Genomic DNA, 16440 nt, shown 5'->3' with positions numbered 1-16440 from the left:
AAAGGAGATTTTTGCAATATTTCAGTTTTCTATTTCTTCAGTTATTCGATTTGCAACTTCTCGATTTCCGTTTTTCGAGTTTTCACATTTAAATGTTTCTATTTTGAAATTTTTTGCAAATTTCATTTTGGAATCTTGCGATTTTTCAATTTCAGAAGTTTTCCATTTTGTAATTTTTCGAATTTTCAATTTCAGTTTTCCATTTTGTAATTTTTCGAATTTTCAATTTTTCGATTTTTGTTCTACAATTTAGCGATTTTTCGATTTCTCAATTTTGAGACTTTGATTTTCCAGTTTTTGCAATTTTTCGGCTTTAACATTATACGATTTTTCAATTTTCTGTTCCTTCAGTTCTTCGATTTGCTTCTCGATGTTGATTTTTCGAGTTTTCTCATTCAAATGTTTCAATTTTGCAATTTTTTTAATGTTTATTTTGGAATTTTACGATTTTTCAATTTCACAATTTTTCAATTTTGAAACTCTTGAATTTTTGCAATTTTATAATTTTGTACTTTTTCGAATTTGATTTTTTAGATATCTCAAATTCGAGACTTCGATTTTCCAGTTCTTTTGATTTTTCAAGCAAGAAAACTGGAAAACGAGAAGCCGAAAAGGAGATTTTTGCAATATTTCAGTTTTCTATTTCTTCAGTTATTCGATTTGCAACTTCTCGATTTCCGTTTTTCGAGTTTTCACATTTAAATGTTTAATTTTGAAATTTTTTGATAGTTTCATTTTGGAATCTTGCGATTTTTCAATTTCAGAAGTTTTCCATTTTGTAATTTTTCGAATTTTCAATTTTTCGATTTTTGTTCTACAATTTTTCGATTTTTCGATTTCTCAATTTTGAGACTTGATTTTCCAGTTTTTGCAATTTTTTGGCTTTAACATTATACGATTTTTCAATTTTCTGTTCCTTCAGTTCTTCGATTTGCTTCTCGATGACGATTTTTCGAGTTTTCTCATTTAAATGTTTCAATTTTGCAATTTTTGAATGTTTATTTTGGAATTTTACGATTTTTCAATTTCACAAATTTTCAATTTTGAAACGCTTGAATTTTTGAAATTTTATAGTTTTGTACTGTTTCGAATTTGATTTTTTAGATATCTCAAATTTGAGACTTCGATTTTCGAGTTCTTTTTATTTTTCAAGCAAGAACATTGAAAAAACGAGAAGCTGAAAAGGAGATTTTTGCAATTTTTCAGTTTTCTATTTCTTCAGTTATTCGATTTGCAACTTCTCGATTTCCATTTTTCGAGTTTTCACATTTAAATGTTTCTATTTTGAAATTTTTTGACAATTTCATTTTGGAATTTTGCAATTTTTCAATTTCAGAATTTTTCCATTTTTAAACTCTTGAATTTTTGAAATTTTCGATTTTTGTTCTACAATTTGGCGATTTTTCGATTTCTCAACTTTGAGGCTTCGATTTTCCAGTTTTTTCATTTTTCAACCAAGAAAATTGAAAAAACGAGAAGCTGGAAAGGGGATTTTTGCAATTTTTCAGTTTTCTATTTCTTCAGTTATTCGATTTGCAACTTCTCGATTTCCATTTTTCGAGTTTTCACATTTAAATGTTTCAATTTTGAAATTATTTGACAATTGTATTTTGGAATTTTGCAATTTTTCAATTTCAGAATTTTTCCATTTTTAAACTCTTGAATTTTTGAAATTTTCGATTTTTGTTCTACAATTTGGCGATTTTTCGATTTCTCAGCCTTGAGACTTCGATTTTCCAGTTTTTTGATTTTTCAAGCAAGAAAATTGAAAAACGAGAAGCTGAAAAGGAGACTTGCAATTTTTCAGTTTTCTATTTCTTCAGTTATTCGATTTGCAACTTCTCGATTTCCATTTTTCGAGTTTTCACATTTAAATGTCCAATTTTGAAATTTTTTGACAATTTCATTTTGGAATTTTGCGATTTTTCAATTTTTCGATTTTTGTTCTACAATTTAGCGATTTTTCGATTTCTCAATTTTGAGACTTTGATTTTCCAGTTTTTGCAATTTTTCGGCTTTAACATTATACGATTTTTCAATTTTCTGTTCTTTCAGTTCTTCGATTTGCTTCTCGATGTCGATTTTTCGAGTTTTCTCATTTAAATGTTTCAATTTTGCAATTTTTTGAATTTTTATTTTGGAATTTTACGATTTTTCAATTTTGAAACGCTTGAATTTTTGAAATTTTATAATTTTGTACTTTTTCGAATTTGATTTTTTAGATATCTCAACTTTGAGACTTCGATTTTCCACTTCTTTTTATTTTTCAAGCAAGAACATTGAAAAAACGAGAAGTTGAAATATCGGAAAATTATAAAAACTATAAATTTAAAAAATGAAAAATTGAAACATTCAAAAGTTGAAAAATTTTGGAATTTTCCGATTTTTCAATTTCACAATTTTTCCGTTTTTAAACTCTTGAATTTTTCAAATGTTCGCCTTTTCGTTTCTTCAGTTTTACAATTTTATATTTTCCGAATATCTAATTTTCGATTTATCTTCTATAATTTTGCGATTTTTCGATTTCCCAACTTTGAGACTCCGATTTTTCAATTTCACAATTTTTCCATTTTTAACTTTCGAATTTTTGAAATTTTCGCTTTTTCGTTTCTTCAGTTTTACAATTTCGTGATTTTGAGAGTCCGATTTTCCAGTTTTTTTATTTTTCGAGTAAGTAAATTAAGAAAAAAACAAGCTGAAATATCGAGAAATTGCATTATCTATAAATTTAAAAAACGAAAATTTGAAAAATTGATTCATTCAAAAGTTGAAAAATCGAAAAAATAAAATAATCATGGAGAATTTGTAAAATCGAAGAATTAAAATGTCTATAAATGAAAAAATAGAATTTGTAAATTATCAATTTGCAAATTTTCGCTTTTTCGTTCAATTTTGCAATTTTCTAATTTTTCGAATTTTCAATTTTTCGATTTTTGTTCTACAATTTTGTAATTTTTCGATTTCTCAAAAAACCCAGAAGCTGAAATATGGGGAAATTGTAAAATCTATCAATTTAAAAGACGAAAAATTTAAAAAACGAAAAAATAAAATAATTATGAAGAATTTGTAAATCATCGATTCTCAATTTTTCGAATTTTAATTTTAAAGTTTTCGATTTTCAAACTTTTGAATTTTTGAAATTTTCGCTTTTTCGTGCTCCAATTTTGCAATTTTGTAATTTTTCGAATTTTCAATTTTTCGATTTTTGTTCTACAATTTTGCGATTTTTCGATTTTTCTTCTACAATTTTGCGATTTTTTGATTTCTCACCTTTGAGACTTCGATTTTCCAGATTTTTGATTTTTCGAGCAAAAAAAATGAAAAAACCAGAAGCTGAAATATCGGGAAATTGTAAAATCTTCAAATTTAAACAACGAAAAATTGAAAAATCGAAAACAAAATATGGAGAATTTGTAAAATCGAAAAATTAAAATATCTAGAAATGAAAAAATAGAATTTGTAAATTTTCGATTTGCAATTTTTCGTATTTTAATTTTAAAGTTTTGAATTTTTGAAATTTTCGCTTTTTCGTTCTTCAATTTTGTAATTTTTCGAATTTTCAATTTTTCGAATTTTCGATTTTTCGATTTTTGTTCTACAATTGTGCGATTTTTCGATTTCTCAACTTTGAGACTTCGATTTTCCAGTTTTTTGATTTTTCAAGCAAGAAAATTGAAGAAACCGGAAGCTGAAAAAGAAATTTTTGCAATTTTAAGTTTTAACATTGTACGATTTTTCAGTTTTTCGTTTCTTCAGTTATTCGATTTGCAACTTCTCGATTTCGAGTTTTCGCATTTAAATGCTTCGATTTTTCGTTTCATTTCACACTTTCGTGATTTTTCGATTTCTCAACTTCAGGTTTCGGTTTTCCAGTTTTTTTAATTTTTTTAATCAAGAAAATGAAAAAACGAGAAGCTGAAAAGGAGATTTTTGCAATTTTGCAATTTTTCGAATTTTGATTTTGGAATTTTGCGATTTTCAATTTTCACAATCTTCCAATTTTGAAACTCTTGAATTTTTGAAATTTTCGCTTTTTCCTTTCTTCGTTTTACAATTTTGTAATTTTTGAAATTTCAATTTTTCGATTTTTGTTCTACATTTTTGCGATTTTGAGAGTCCAATTTTCCAGTTTTTTGATTTTTCGAGTAAGAAAATTGAAAATACCAGAAGCTGAAATATCGGGAAATTGAATAATCTATAAATTTAAAAAACGAAAAATTGAAAAATCTAAAAAATTAAATAATTATGGAGAATTTGTAAAATCGAAAAATTAAAATGTCTATAAATGGAAAAATAGAATTTGTAAATTTTCGATTTACAATTTTTCTATTTCTCAACTTTGAGATTTCGATTTTCCAGTTTTTTGATTTTTCAAGCAAGAAAATTGAAAAAAACAAACTGAAATATCGGGAAAATGTAAAATCTATTAATTTAAAAAACGAAAAATAAAAAAATTTAAACATTTAAAACTAGAAAAATTGCAAAATCGAAAAAATAAAATAATGAAGATGAAATTGTAAATTCGAAAAATTAAAATGTCTAGAAATGGAAAAATAGAACCTGTAAATTTTCGATTTGGTATTTTTCAGATTTTGATTTTAAAGTTACCAATTTTTAAACTTTTAATTTTTGAAATGTTTGCTTCTTCAATTTTGCGATTTTTCGACTACTCGATTTTGAGGCTTCGATTTTCTGGTTTTACGATTTTGTCAAAAAATTGAAAATTTGAGAAGCTGAAAAAATCGGAAAATCATTTAATCGCTAAATTGAATAAACGAAAAATTAAAAAATGAGAATTTCGAGAGATTTTTAAATGGAAAAATTAAAATGTGTATCTAGAAATGGAAAATAGGACCTTTACAATTTAGATTAACAATTTTTCGGTTTTATTTCCCGTTTCCGTTTGTCTGTCTGTCTGTTTGTCCGTCTGTCTGCCGTCCCCGATTTTTATTAGACAGATAATCTCCGAAACTACTGGGCCGATTGTTGTCAAATTTTATATTTATGTTAGGAATATAAAACATGGTAAAACGCTAACCAAAATTTGTCTAATCATCCCCACTACTAATGTGATGACGTCACTTCAAAATTGTACATTGTAAATGGGTTTTAAATTGTAGTTTATGTACGATGTATAACTTTCGACCAATTTTAGAGAGAAAAATCAAGGATATAGTGTGAAAGGGAAATAAGAGATTAAGAACATTAAGAAAAAGAAAAAACGAATATTAGAGGAAGCGGAACATGAAATTTCTAATGTGTTCATAAATGTCTTAATGCATTATTTTCACGCATTGTGTATAACAATAAAAACAGACATATTATATAACGCAACCATTTTTCTAACGAAAATCGAAGACAAAATCGCTCTTGAAATACGACGACAGTTTGCTTATGCCATTTGATATTCCACGTCTCGATATCTAATCAATATCACGTTACTTCTCAGGAGTCAAATTTCGGATCTTTAGCTAATTGATTGAGATAAATCCTGCGACCAAAAAAAGAAGGCCAAATCCAACCTTAAAAGCAAAAACATCTCCAATTAGGACCGCCACGAAGCAAATTTACTTTCAAACACTTATCGAACAATATTTGCATTTTATCGTAACAAGAAATAGCGCTGTTATGAAATAATGATTTAAAAGACCTGAGGCAGCTCACATTAATTTGAGCTATAATTAGCGCGATTACCAGCAACGAGCAACATTTTTCTTTACATTACCTAGTTTATTAATTGGAGATATCGAACCGGGCCGACTCGACTGGTAACCCGTCGGTGATTGTTTACTGATCAATATTAGACTTGCCTATTAACCCATAAACATCTCGTAATGACTATAAGAAAACAATGAACGTTCCATCATGCAGATCAATCGTCGAATCGATGCGTTCCGCATAATGAAAACCCATTTCCATGGGCACATTCCTCAACGCTCCACAACCGAGTTAAAATTCTTCGCGACCTGTCACAACGAACAATCCTAGGTGCTGTAGATCTGATGGTTCTAATCTAACCGTCGAATTCCCATCACCATTGTAATACTTTCCTCGGCGGCAATGAACTCGTTTATGCAAAAATGGAATACAGGGGTCAGTGATTGAAAAGTAAACAACAAAAGATAGTGAAATTGAAATTGGAAAAGTGTTTCGACACAAAGTAGCGTTATCAAGTAGTTGCGGCTTTATTGTGAACATTTGCATAATAAGGCGGTTTGCACAACTCGCGTTTTTAAAACAACCTGGCGTAATTGAATTATTTCGAAGAAAGTGTGGAAGTGCTTTTACTTGCACCCACACGGTTGCGACAGTTTTACGTAGAAAGTGATTTAAGGTAAACGCACGACACCTGTCACATATTCGCACCGATGTTCACGCATGAGATTTAATCGCGCTTTGTACTCGGTTTACGGTAAATCCGCGACCGTAAGGCGTAAATAATCTGATATTATTGTGAAGGGGGCAGATTTTCCGGGAGACAGTACTGGAATTTTGCCTGGCACCGACTTTCCATAAAGCCGGGTTTATGGGGCGATATCGACGATTCCGTCGGGCTGCGCGCGTTGTGGATTATCGGTTTTTAATAAAACCCGAGAGAGCTAATCAAAATTATGGTTGAACGGACGTTCTCGATGTTTGTGGTCAATATTTGGAATGCGTGATTAGCCAGAACGAAAAGGGCGAGCGGAAAATTAATTTAAAGGACAACGTGTCTATTGCTTTTTTATATAGTCGGCGGTTTCAGATTCCGCTTTTTAATTTGCATAATTAGTGTTAAATTCGTTCACTTTGCGTTCACTCTTCGGTTGTCACATTACGTTAATTACGTCGGCGGATTTTTTCTCGGCTTGAAAAAAACCTCGACTTTCTCCTCGGGTTGTGTTGTTGAATTGAACATCGAAAGTTTCTCATCGTTTAGTTTTTTTTTACAATTTGTGAATTGTGAAGAGCAATTTCTTCGTTTTGATTAATTGTACTTCAAATTACTTCATTTATTATTAGCGACGGATGCGCGATTTCACTCAGAAATGTCGAGTTCCGTCGCCGGGTTTCGTTGAATTACTTATCTGGGAAATGTGTTCTGGTGATGTGTGATTCAGTTGTAAAGTATTTCAGGAGATACTTCATCTATTTCTTGTATACTAATGAAATGTTAGCGTTTTGTCAAATTAAATTTTGTCCCTCAATTAAATATAAATCGTACAATGTTAAGTCTGGAAAACTGCAAGTCAAAAAACTGAAGGAACGAAAAGTCAAAAACTTGACGTTTTCTCAATTTCTGTTTTTTTTTCGATTTTGAATTTCTTGAGTTATCAATCTTGAACTTTTGAATCTTTCAATTTTTCATTTTTTGAGTTTATAAATTTTACAATTTTCCTACCTTTCAGCTTTTCGATTTTTCATTTTTCTTGACTTGAACAATCGAAAACCTGAAAAATCGAAGTTTCCTCTAATATTCGTTTTTTCTTTTGCTTAATGTTCTTTTTTATTAGCTTTTACACTACATCCGTTTTTTCGCTATATTTATTATTAAAAAAAATATATATGCTTCAATTTAAAGAGTGTCTAATCTAAATCTAATTTTTTCCAGATTTCCAATTTTAACTTTTTCATTTTTTCGATTTTTAGTTTATTTTAGTTTTTCGAATTTTGAACTTTTCGATTTTACAATTTTCGGTATTTCAACTTTTGAATGTTTCTATTTTTCAAGTTTCTTGACTTGTTAAAATTCGAAAAATATAAAAAAATCTTAACATCGAAAAAAGCAAAAATCGCAAAATTCAAAAACTAAATAAAAATTCAAAAAATTCCGAATTTAAAGAGTTGCATATCGATAATACCAAATAGCTATTTTTCAAAAATCTAAAAGTCGTAAAATTCAAGAATCGAAAAAGTGCACAATCGTGAAAAAAAAAGTAAAAAAAATCGAAAAATTTAACAATTCAAAAATTTAAAAGTCCAAAAATTGCAAAATAGTTAAATTGTAAAACCAAAAACTCAAAAAACTACACAATCGTAACAGTTGAAGAAATGAAAAATTGAAAAAAAGTTAAACCAAGAAATTGATAAATAAAAAAACTACGAAACTGAAAAAATTGCAGATCGAAAACCTGGAGAAATGAAAAGATGAAAATAAAAGTTCCAAAAATTACAAAATTCGAAAATTTAAAATTGAAAACTCGAAATATGGAAATTGGAAAGCTACAAATCGATTTTTGGAAATCTAAAAATTGTAAAACTGAAAAATTGCAAATAATGTGTAAAGATCGAAAAATAACGCAGTCTTCAAATTGACGAAACGGAAAATTGCAAAATCGTAAAATTGGAGAATTCAACACTTGAAAAATCGAAAATTTTGAATTTGAAAACTCGAAAATTCGAAATCAAGAAGTTGCAAATCAATCGATTCGAGGTAACTTGAAAAACCGAAAAACCCGAAACATTTTTAAATTTTAAAATTTAAAAGTCCAAAAACTGCAAAATAGTAAAATTGTAAAACAAAAAAATCAAAAAATTGCACAATCGTAAAAATTAAAAGTTGAAAACAGGAAAATTCGAAAAATTTAAACCAAGAATTTGAAAAACAAAGAAACTGCAAAACTGAGAAATTGCAGATCGAAAAGCCGAAAACTCGAAAAAATAAATATTCGAAAAATTTTAAAATTCTGAAGTGTAAAATCGAAAAGTAACGCAATTGTCACATTGCGAACATCGTAAAATTGAAAAATTCAAAAGTTAAAAGTCGAAAAATCTAAAAAGCGAAAAATTAATTTTTCGATTTTTGAATGCTTATATTTTTTGATTTTTCGCTTTTTGACTTTCTGAAGTTTTGAAATTTCCGTCTCTTCAATCTTTCAAGTCAAGAAAATTGAAAAATCACCAAGTTGGAAAGTTGGAAAATTGTAAAATCTAAAAATAGAAGAGATAAAAATCCATAAATGGAAACACAAAAGAAAAAAAATTGAAAAAAACGAAAAATTGAAAAATCAGAAAATTGCAAAATCGTTAACTTGAAGAAATGAAAAACTGAATAATTCAAAAGTTGAAAAATGAAAACATTCAAAGTTGAAAACCCCAAAAATTGAAAAATCGAAAAATAGGAAAATAAAAATCGAGAAACTGAAAATCCAAAAAATTGCAGAACGAAAATTTGGAAAATTCAAAAATTTCAAAAAGGTGGAATTGAAGAAACGAATTGGTAAAACAAAGATTTTTAAAAATCGACAAACTGAAAAATCTAAAAGTACCAAAGCTGAAAAATTGCTAATCGAAAATCTGAAAAATTAAAAAATGAGACCGTAAAACTGAAAAAACGAAAAATTGAGAAAAAAAAATTAACAATTCAAAAGGTGATCAATCGCAATCTATAAAATTGATTACTCGAAAAATGGAAAAATTGAAATATCAAAAAATTGGAAAATCGTAAACCTGGAGAAACGAAAAACTGAAAAATTCGAAAGAAAATTTAAAATTGAAAACTCGAAAGTTTGAAAAATCAAAACATCGAAAAATAAGAAAATAAAAATGGATAAAACTGAAGATCCTAAAAAAATTGCAGAACGAAAATTTGGAAAATTCAAAAATTGCAAAAAGGTAGAATTGAAGAAACGAATTGGAAAAACAAACTCGAAAAGTCGAAATCGAGAACTTGCAAAACAAACGATTGAAGGAACGAAAAATTGAAAAATCGTTTTCTCAATTTGTGTTTTTTTTTTCGATTTTACATTTCTTGAGTTATCAATCTTGAACTTTTGAATCTTTCAATTTTTCATTTTTTGAGTTTATAAATTTTACAATTTTCCTACCTTTCAGCTTTTCGATTTTTCAATTTTTTTGACCTGAACAATCGAAAACCTGAAAAATCGAAGTTTCCTCTAATATTCGTTTTTTTTGCTTAATGTTCTTTTTTATTAGCTTTTACACTACATCCGTTTTTTCGCTATAATTATTATTAAAAAAAAATATATGCTTCAATTTAAAGAGTGTCTAATCTAAATCTAATTTTTTCCTGATTTCCAATTTTAACTTTTTCATTTTTTCGATTTTTCTGGGTATTTTAGTTTTTCAACTTTTGAATGTTTTTATTTTTCAATTTTCTTGACTTGTAAATTTCCAAAATTCACAAAATTCAACAATTAAATAAAGATTCCAAAAGTTCCGAAATTGAAGAGTTGCAAATCGATCAATACAAAATCGATATTTTTCAAAAATCTAAAAGTCGTAAAATTCAAGAATCGAAAAAGTGCACAATCGTGAAAAAAAGTAAAAAAAATGGAAAAATTTAACAATTCAAAATTTTAAAAGTCCAAAAACTGCAAAATAGTTAAATTGAAGAAATGAAAACTTGAAAAATTTAAAGTTTGAAACAGGAAAATTGGAAAAACAAGAAATTGATAAGTAAAAGAACTACGAAACCGGAAAATTTGCAGATCGAAAACTTGGAGAAACGAAAAGATGAAAACTCCAACAAATAAATGTTCCAAAAATAACAAAATTCGAAAATTTAAAATTGAAAACTCTACAAAAGCTACAAATCGAAAACTCAAAAAATTTAAAAATTTCGAAGTGTAAAGATCGAAAAATAACGTAGTCTTCAAATTGAAGAAACGAAAAATTGCAGAATTCAACACTTGAAAAATAAAAAATTTTGAATTTGAAAACTCGAAAATTCGAAATCAAGAAGTTGCAAATCGATCGATTCAAAGGAACGAAAACTTGGAAAACCGAAAAACCCCAAATATTTTTAAATTCTAAAATTTAAAAGTCCAAAAACTGCAAAATAGTAAAATTGTAAAACAAAAAAATTGAAAAATTCACAATTGAAAACAGGAAAATTCGAAAAATTTAAACCAAGAATTTGAAAAACAAAGAAACTGCAAAACTGAGAAATTGCAGATCGAAAAGCCGAAAACTCGAAAAAATAAATCGAAAAATTTTAAAATTCTGAAATGTAAAATCGAAAAGTAACGCAATTGTCAAATTGCGAAAATCGTAAAATTCAAAAGTTATAAGTCGAAAAATCTAAAAAGCGAAAAGTTAATTTTTCGATTTTTGAATGCTTATATTTTTTGATTTTTCGCTTTTTAACTTTCTGAAGTTTTAAAATTTCCGTCTCTTCAATCTTTCAAGTCAAGAAAATTGAAAAATCACCAAGTTGGAAAGTTGAAAAATTGTAAAATCTTAAAATAGAAGAGATAAAAATCCATAAATGGAAACACAAAAGAACAAAAATTGAAAAAAACGGAAAATAGAAATATCAGAAAATCGCAAAATCGTAAACTTGAAGAAATGGAAAACTGAAAAATTCAAAAGTTGAGAAATGGAAACATTCAAAGTTGCAAACCCTAAAAATTGCAGAACGAAAATTTGGAAAATTCAAAAATTTCAAAAAGGTGGAATTGAAGAAACGAATTGGCGTTTTTATTTATCAATTTCTTGTTTTAAAAATTTTTAAAAATCAACAAACTGAAAAATCTAAAAATACCAAAGCTGAAAAATTGCCAATCGAAAATCTGAAAAATTCAAAAATGAGACCGTAAAACTGAAGAAACGAAAAATTGAGAAAAAAAAAATTAACAATTCAAAAGGTGAACAATCGCAGCCTATAAAATTGATTACTCGAAAAATGGAAAAATTGAAATATCAAAAAATTGGAAAATCGTAAACTTGAAGAAACGAAAAACTGAAAAATTCGAAAGCTGAAAAATGAAAATTTAAAATTGAAAACTCGAAAATTTAAAAAATCAAAACATTCGAAACTTGAAAAATCTAAAACTCAAAAAATTACAAATCGAAAAATAAAAATGGATAAAACTGAAAATCCTAAAAATGGAGAACGAAAATTAGGAAAATTCAAAAATTGCAAAAAGGTAGAATTGAAGAAACGAATTGGAAAAACAAACATTTAAAAAAATCGAGTAACTGAAGGACTGTAAATTCAAAATTTGAAAAATTAAAAAATTGAAACATTCAAAAAAAGACAAAGTGAAAAATCACAAAGTTCTAAAACTGAAAAATTGCAAGTCGGAAAATGAAAAATTCAAAAATGAGAACGTAAAATTGAAAAAACGGAAAATTAAAAATCTAGAAACTGAAAAACCAAAAAAACAACAAACCGTAAATTCGAAAATTTAACTGGAGAAATTTCAAAACAAAACCTGTAAAAGTAAAAACTAAACTGACAAAAGTTGAAAAACGGAAAACTGAAGATTGAAAATTCAAACGTTTTTTTTTTTTAATGTTTATAGGTTATTTCGACAGAACTTCCCTCGCCCCCGAAGTCCGGTCAAAAATCCAATGAAATCATCTCGACCTTTCGCCGCTTTTTCTGTGCGACTACGAGCACACCGAATTCCTCTAAAATGACTTTTCATTAAAACATCGTTAAGATTTTTTCGGCCCGCAACGACTTTTCAAGCCACACGTGCCAACGACCATTTCGAAACCCCGCACTGTTCCATTGTTGCGAAAACCCCCGAACTTCGAATCAATCTTTGTCTAATCTTGACCGCAAATTCGGCGTAAATCGTGAACCAAACACGAATACATAATTCAATCAAAGATTCAAACTAGGTGTGCTGCAACTAGTTTGTTTATCGCCTTCGGCTGACTCCAACCTTCGTCTTACTTACTTCCACTACGAACGCCAGTTTTCCCCGATTTTTTAGAAAACGCTTTCCTCATTTTCTCCGTCGAGGAGAATTTTGAACGAATTCACTTGATAATTCACAGCGTGTGCTACAAATCGCTAATGATGTTCACTTCCTTTTTAAACTGGATCTAGAAATAGAACGCGCTAAAGGATGTTTTTCTTGTTGCAGGACCAGTACGACAATTTGTCGGCTCACACGTTGAAAGGAATCGATTTTTTGGAGAAGTACGGGCATTTTGTTAAGGATAGGGCGACGATAGAGTACGAATACGCAGCGAAATTGAGGTAAGAATTAGGAATTTAACCGTGACCTCTCGTTAAATGTTAGGTCGTGATTGTGTGTTTACAAATCTGGGAGTCGTAGAGGTACTAGAGGACGATTACGTTTGAGCACTTGAATTTGAACTCCATTGAAAATATTTATGTCGAAGGCGCTATTTTTGGGTTAGGTGTGGGGGCACCACGAGGTTCCATTGATGCGGTTCGGGTGTATTTTTTGCAGCAGTGGTTCCCAAACTTTTTCAAATATTCGCGCCAAAATGTCAACCAGAATCCCTACCATACAACAACATTGTGTCTATTCATTTTTGATTCTCAGAATTTGGTTTCTTCATTCATTTTCACAAAAAAAAAGAAAATCGACATAACTTTTCCACTGAAATATCTTATTTTAAGTAAACTCCGCCTCTCGTCACATATAATACAATATTTTTTTTTATATGCTATAAACTCGCAATAATCAGGATTCTGGAACATTTTCAGGTGTTTTTCCCGCAAAAATAGTTCATTAGAAATTAAGCCCCGCCTATCGTTTCAGGATAAGTAAACACTCATTTAGCCTAGAAGGTTTGATGTTTTTGTTTGAATAGTCGTATTTTCAGTAATAAATTATGTATTCAAAATGAGTTCCAAAGGCAATTTCTTCTAGAGAAATATTTCATTTGTAGGTAAGTTTCGCGCTCCTTGACCTAATGAAGGATGAAAGGATCATCAAGGCGGAGTTAAGGGCGGGTGGGCAGGGCATGTTTTTCTTTCACGATGAGCAATAAACGGCCACATTGTTTTTTCTGAAAATCATCAATTTGCAATGAACAAATACTACTAAATAAATAAATAAATGCAAATTAAATAATAATTTGTTTGCATGTAAGCTTTGCCCTCAGCTCATGACGAATGAAAAGTATCATTAAGGCGGAGTCTAGGGCGGGTGGGTGGGGCATTTTTTTTCTACGACAGTAATCAATTAATCAACACACTTCTTTTTCTTAAAAACATCAATTTTCAATATTTTCAAAATAATTAACAGGTAATTGAAACGTGTTCAAAATATAGGCGGAGTCCATTTACAAATGAGGGTTTTTTAAATACCTGCGCATTGAAAACTTATTGAAAAAAGATGCCCCGCCCACCCGCCCCAACTCCGCCTTAATGATCCTGAAATATGCAGCTGAAATATTTTTATTGAAGAAATTACCTTTGAAACTTACTTTAAATGATAATAATTTTCTGAAAGCGAATTATTCTGAGAAATTAAACGAATTAGCTCCGCCCACTCTTCTCTTGCTTGTGACAAATAAAACCGTTTATTAAGGCGTAGTTTAGGGCGGGCGGGTGGGTGGGGCATGTTTTTTCTACCACACTAATTAATAAACGGGCACACCTTTTTCCGTAAAATCATCAATTTTCAATATTTTCAAAATTATTAACAGGTACTTGAAACTTGTTCAAAATACAGGCGGAGTCCACTTACAAATGAGGATTTTTTAAGTACCTGCGTATTGAAAATTGATGATTTTAACAAAAAAGTGTGCCCGTTTATTGATTCGTGGGGTAGAAAAAAGATGCCCCGCCCACCCGCCCTAACTCCGCCTTAATGAACCTTCTTATTCCTCATGAGCTCAGGGCGAGCGAAACTTAAATGCAGCTGAAATATTTCTGTTGAAGAATTATTACCTTGGAAACTTATTTTAAATAATTCTTTTCTGAAAGCAGACAGTTCTGAGAAAACATTAAATGAATTAGCCCCGCCCACTCATTTCTTCTAGCGTAAATGAGTTTGTTTATTAATGCTGAAGGCAAAGGCGGAGCTTAATTTCAAATGATGATTTTTTTTGTATATTTTGAACACAATTTAAGTACTTTTTATTGCCTGTTAAACTTATTTTAAATAATTATTTTCTGAAAGCGAACTATTCTGAGAAAAACATTAAACGAATTAGCTCCGCCCACTCACCTTTAGCCTAAATGATTTTGTTTATTCATCGTGAAACCAAAGGCGGAGCTTCCAGAAAAAAAAAAGAAAGCCCATTTATTGATTACTGTAGTAGAAAAAGGATGCCCCACCCACTCGTCCGAAGCTCCGCCTTCTTGATTTTTTTATCCCTCGTGAGTTCGGGCGGGTGGGCGGGACATCTTTTTTGTACAAAATGAGTCAATAAACGGACAAACCTTTTCTTTTTACAATCATCCATTTTCAATGAACAGGTAGGTACTTAAAACGTGTTCAAAATCTAGGAATTCCCACAAAAAATCCTCATTTGAATGTAAGCTCCTCCTCTCCTTTCACGATTAATAAGAAGTTCATTTAAATGAGCAGGGGTGTGTGGGCGGGGCTTATTTCTTAAAGGTTGTTATCATAATAGTTTGTTGTCCAAAATACATACTAAAAATATGCTTTAAAAGACAATTTCTTTTACTAAAATAATTGGTTTGCATTTAAACTTTGCTCTGTACTTGGAACAAATAAAACAGTTCATTAAGGTGGAGTCTAGGGCGGGCGGGTGGGTGGGGCTTTTTTTTTCTACCACACTAATCAATAAACGGGCACACTTTTTTCCTTAAAATCATGAATTTTCAAGATTTTCAAATTTATTAACAGGTACTTGACACGTATTTTAAATATAGGCAAAGCCCACTTAAAGAAAAAGATTTTGTCTGGAAATGTTTATATTTTGAACACGTTTTAGGTACCTCATTGAAAATTGATGATTTTAAGAAAAAAAGGTGAGCCCGTTTATTGATTCACGTGGTACAAAAAAGATGCCCCGCCCACCCGCCCTAACCCCGCCTTAACGATCCCTCTTATTCCTCATGAGCTCAGGGCGAGCGAAACTTAAATGCAGCTGAAATATTTCTGTTGAAAAATTACTACCTTGGAAACTAAATTTAAATAATTCTTTTCTGTTCTGAGAAAACATTAAATGAATTAGCCCCGCCCACTCATCTCTTCTAGCCTAAATGTGTTTGTTTATTAATGGTGAAGGCAAAGGCGGAGCGTAATTTCAAATAATGTTTTTTTTTGTATATTTTGAACACGATTTAAGTATTTTTTATTGAAAATTGATGATTTTAAGAAAAAAGGTGTGCCCGTTTATTGATTCATGTGGTAGAAAATGGATGCCCCGCCCACCCGCCCTGAACTCCGCCTCGATGATCCTTTTTATGCCTCATGATTTCAGGGTGAGCGAAGCTTAGATGCAACTGAAATATTTTTGTACAAGAAATTGCCTGTTAAACTTATTTTAAATAATTATTTTCTGAGCGAACTATTCTGAGAAAAACATTAAACAAATTAGCTCCGCCCACTCACCATTAGCCCAAATGACTTTGTTTATTCATCGTGAAAGAAAAAGAAAGCCTGTTTATTGATTACTGTAGTAGAAAAAAGATTCCCCACCCACCCGTCCGAAGCTCCGCCTTCTTGATCTTTTTACAATCATCCATTTTCAATGAACAGGTAGGTACTTAAAACGTGTTCAAAATCTAGGAATTCCCACAAAAAATCCTCA

At 29.7% G+C, this 16440-nt stretch overlaps 1 protein-coding gene across 5 annotated transcripts in view; it reads left to right on the top strand.

Moving 5' to 3' along the window:
- Positions 1-16440, top strand: part of LOC135125308 (formin-binding protein 1 homolog) — an 80611-nt gene that overhangs the window by 22177 nt on the left and 41994 nt on the right. For all 5 annotated transcript variants that reach the window (XM_064050790.1, XM_064050792.1, XM_064050791.1 and 2 more), the window contains exon 2: positions 12822-12937. In XM_064050790.1, the coding sequence (XP_063906860.1) occupies positions 12822-12937 (116 nt within the window). The remainder of the gene's footprint in view (positions 1-12821; positions 12938-16440) is intronic.

This window comes from Zophobas morio, unplaced genomic scaffold, assembly GCF_036711695.1.
Source record: "Zophobas morio isolate AGI-343-1 ecotype UQ-CSIRO unplaced genomic scaffold, CSIRO_AGI_Zmor_V1 ptg000008l, whole genome shotgun sequence".
NCBI classification, from domain to species: domain Eukaryota; kingdom Metazoa; phylum Arthropoda; class Insecta; order Coleoptera; family Tenebrionidae; genus Zophobas; species Zophobas morio.
Note: the sequence above shows the minus strand (reverse complement) of the source record. Positions and strands in the feature narration are given on the sequence as shown.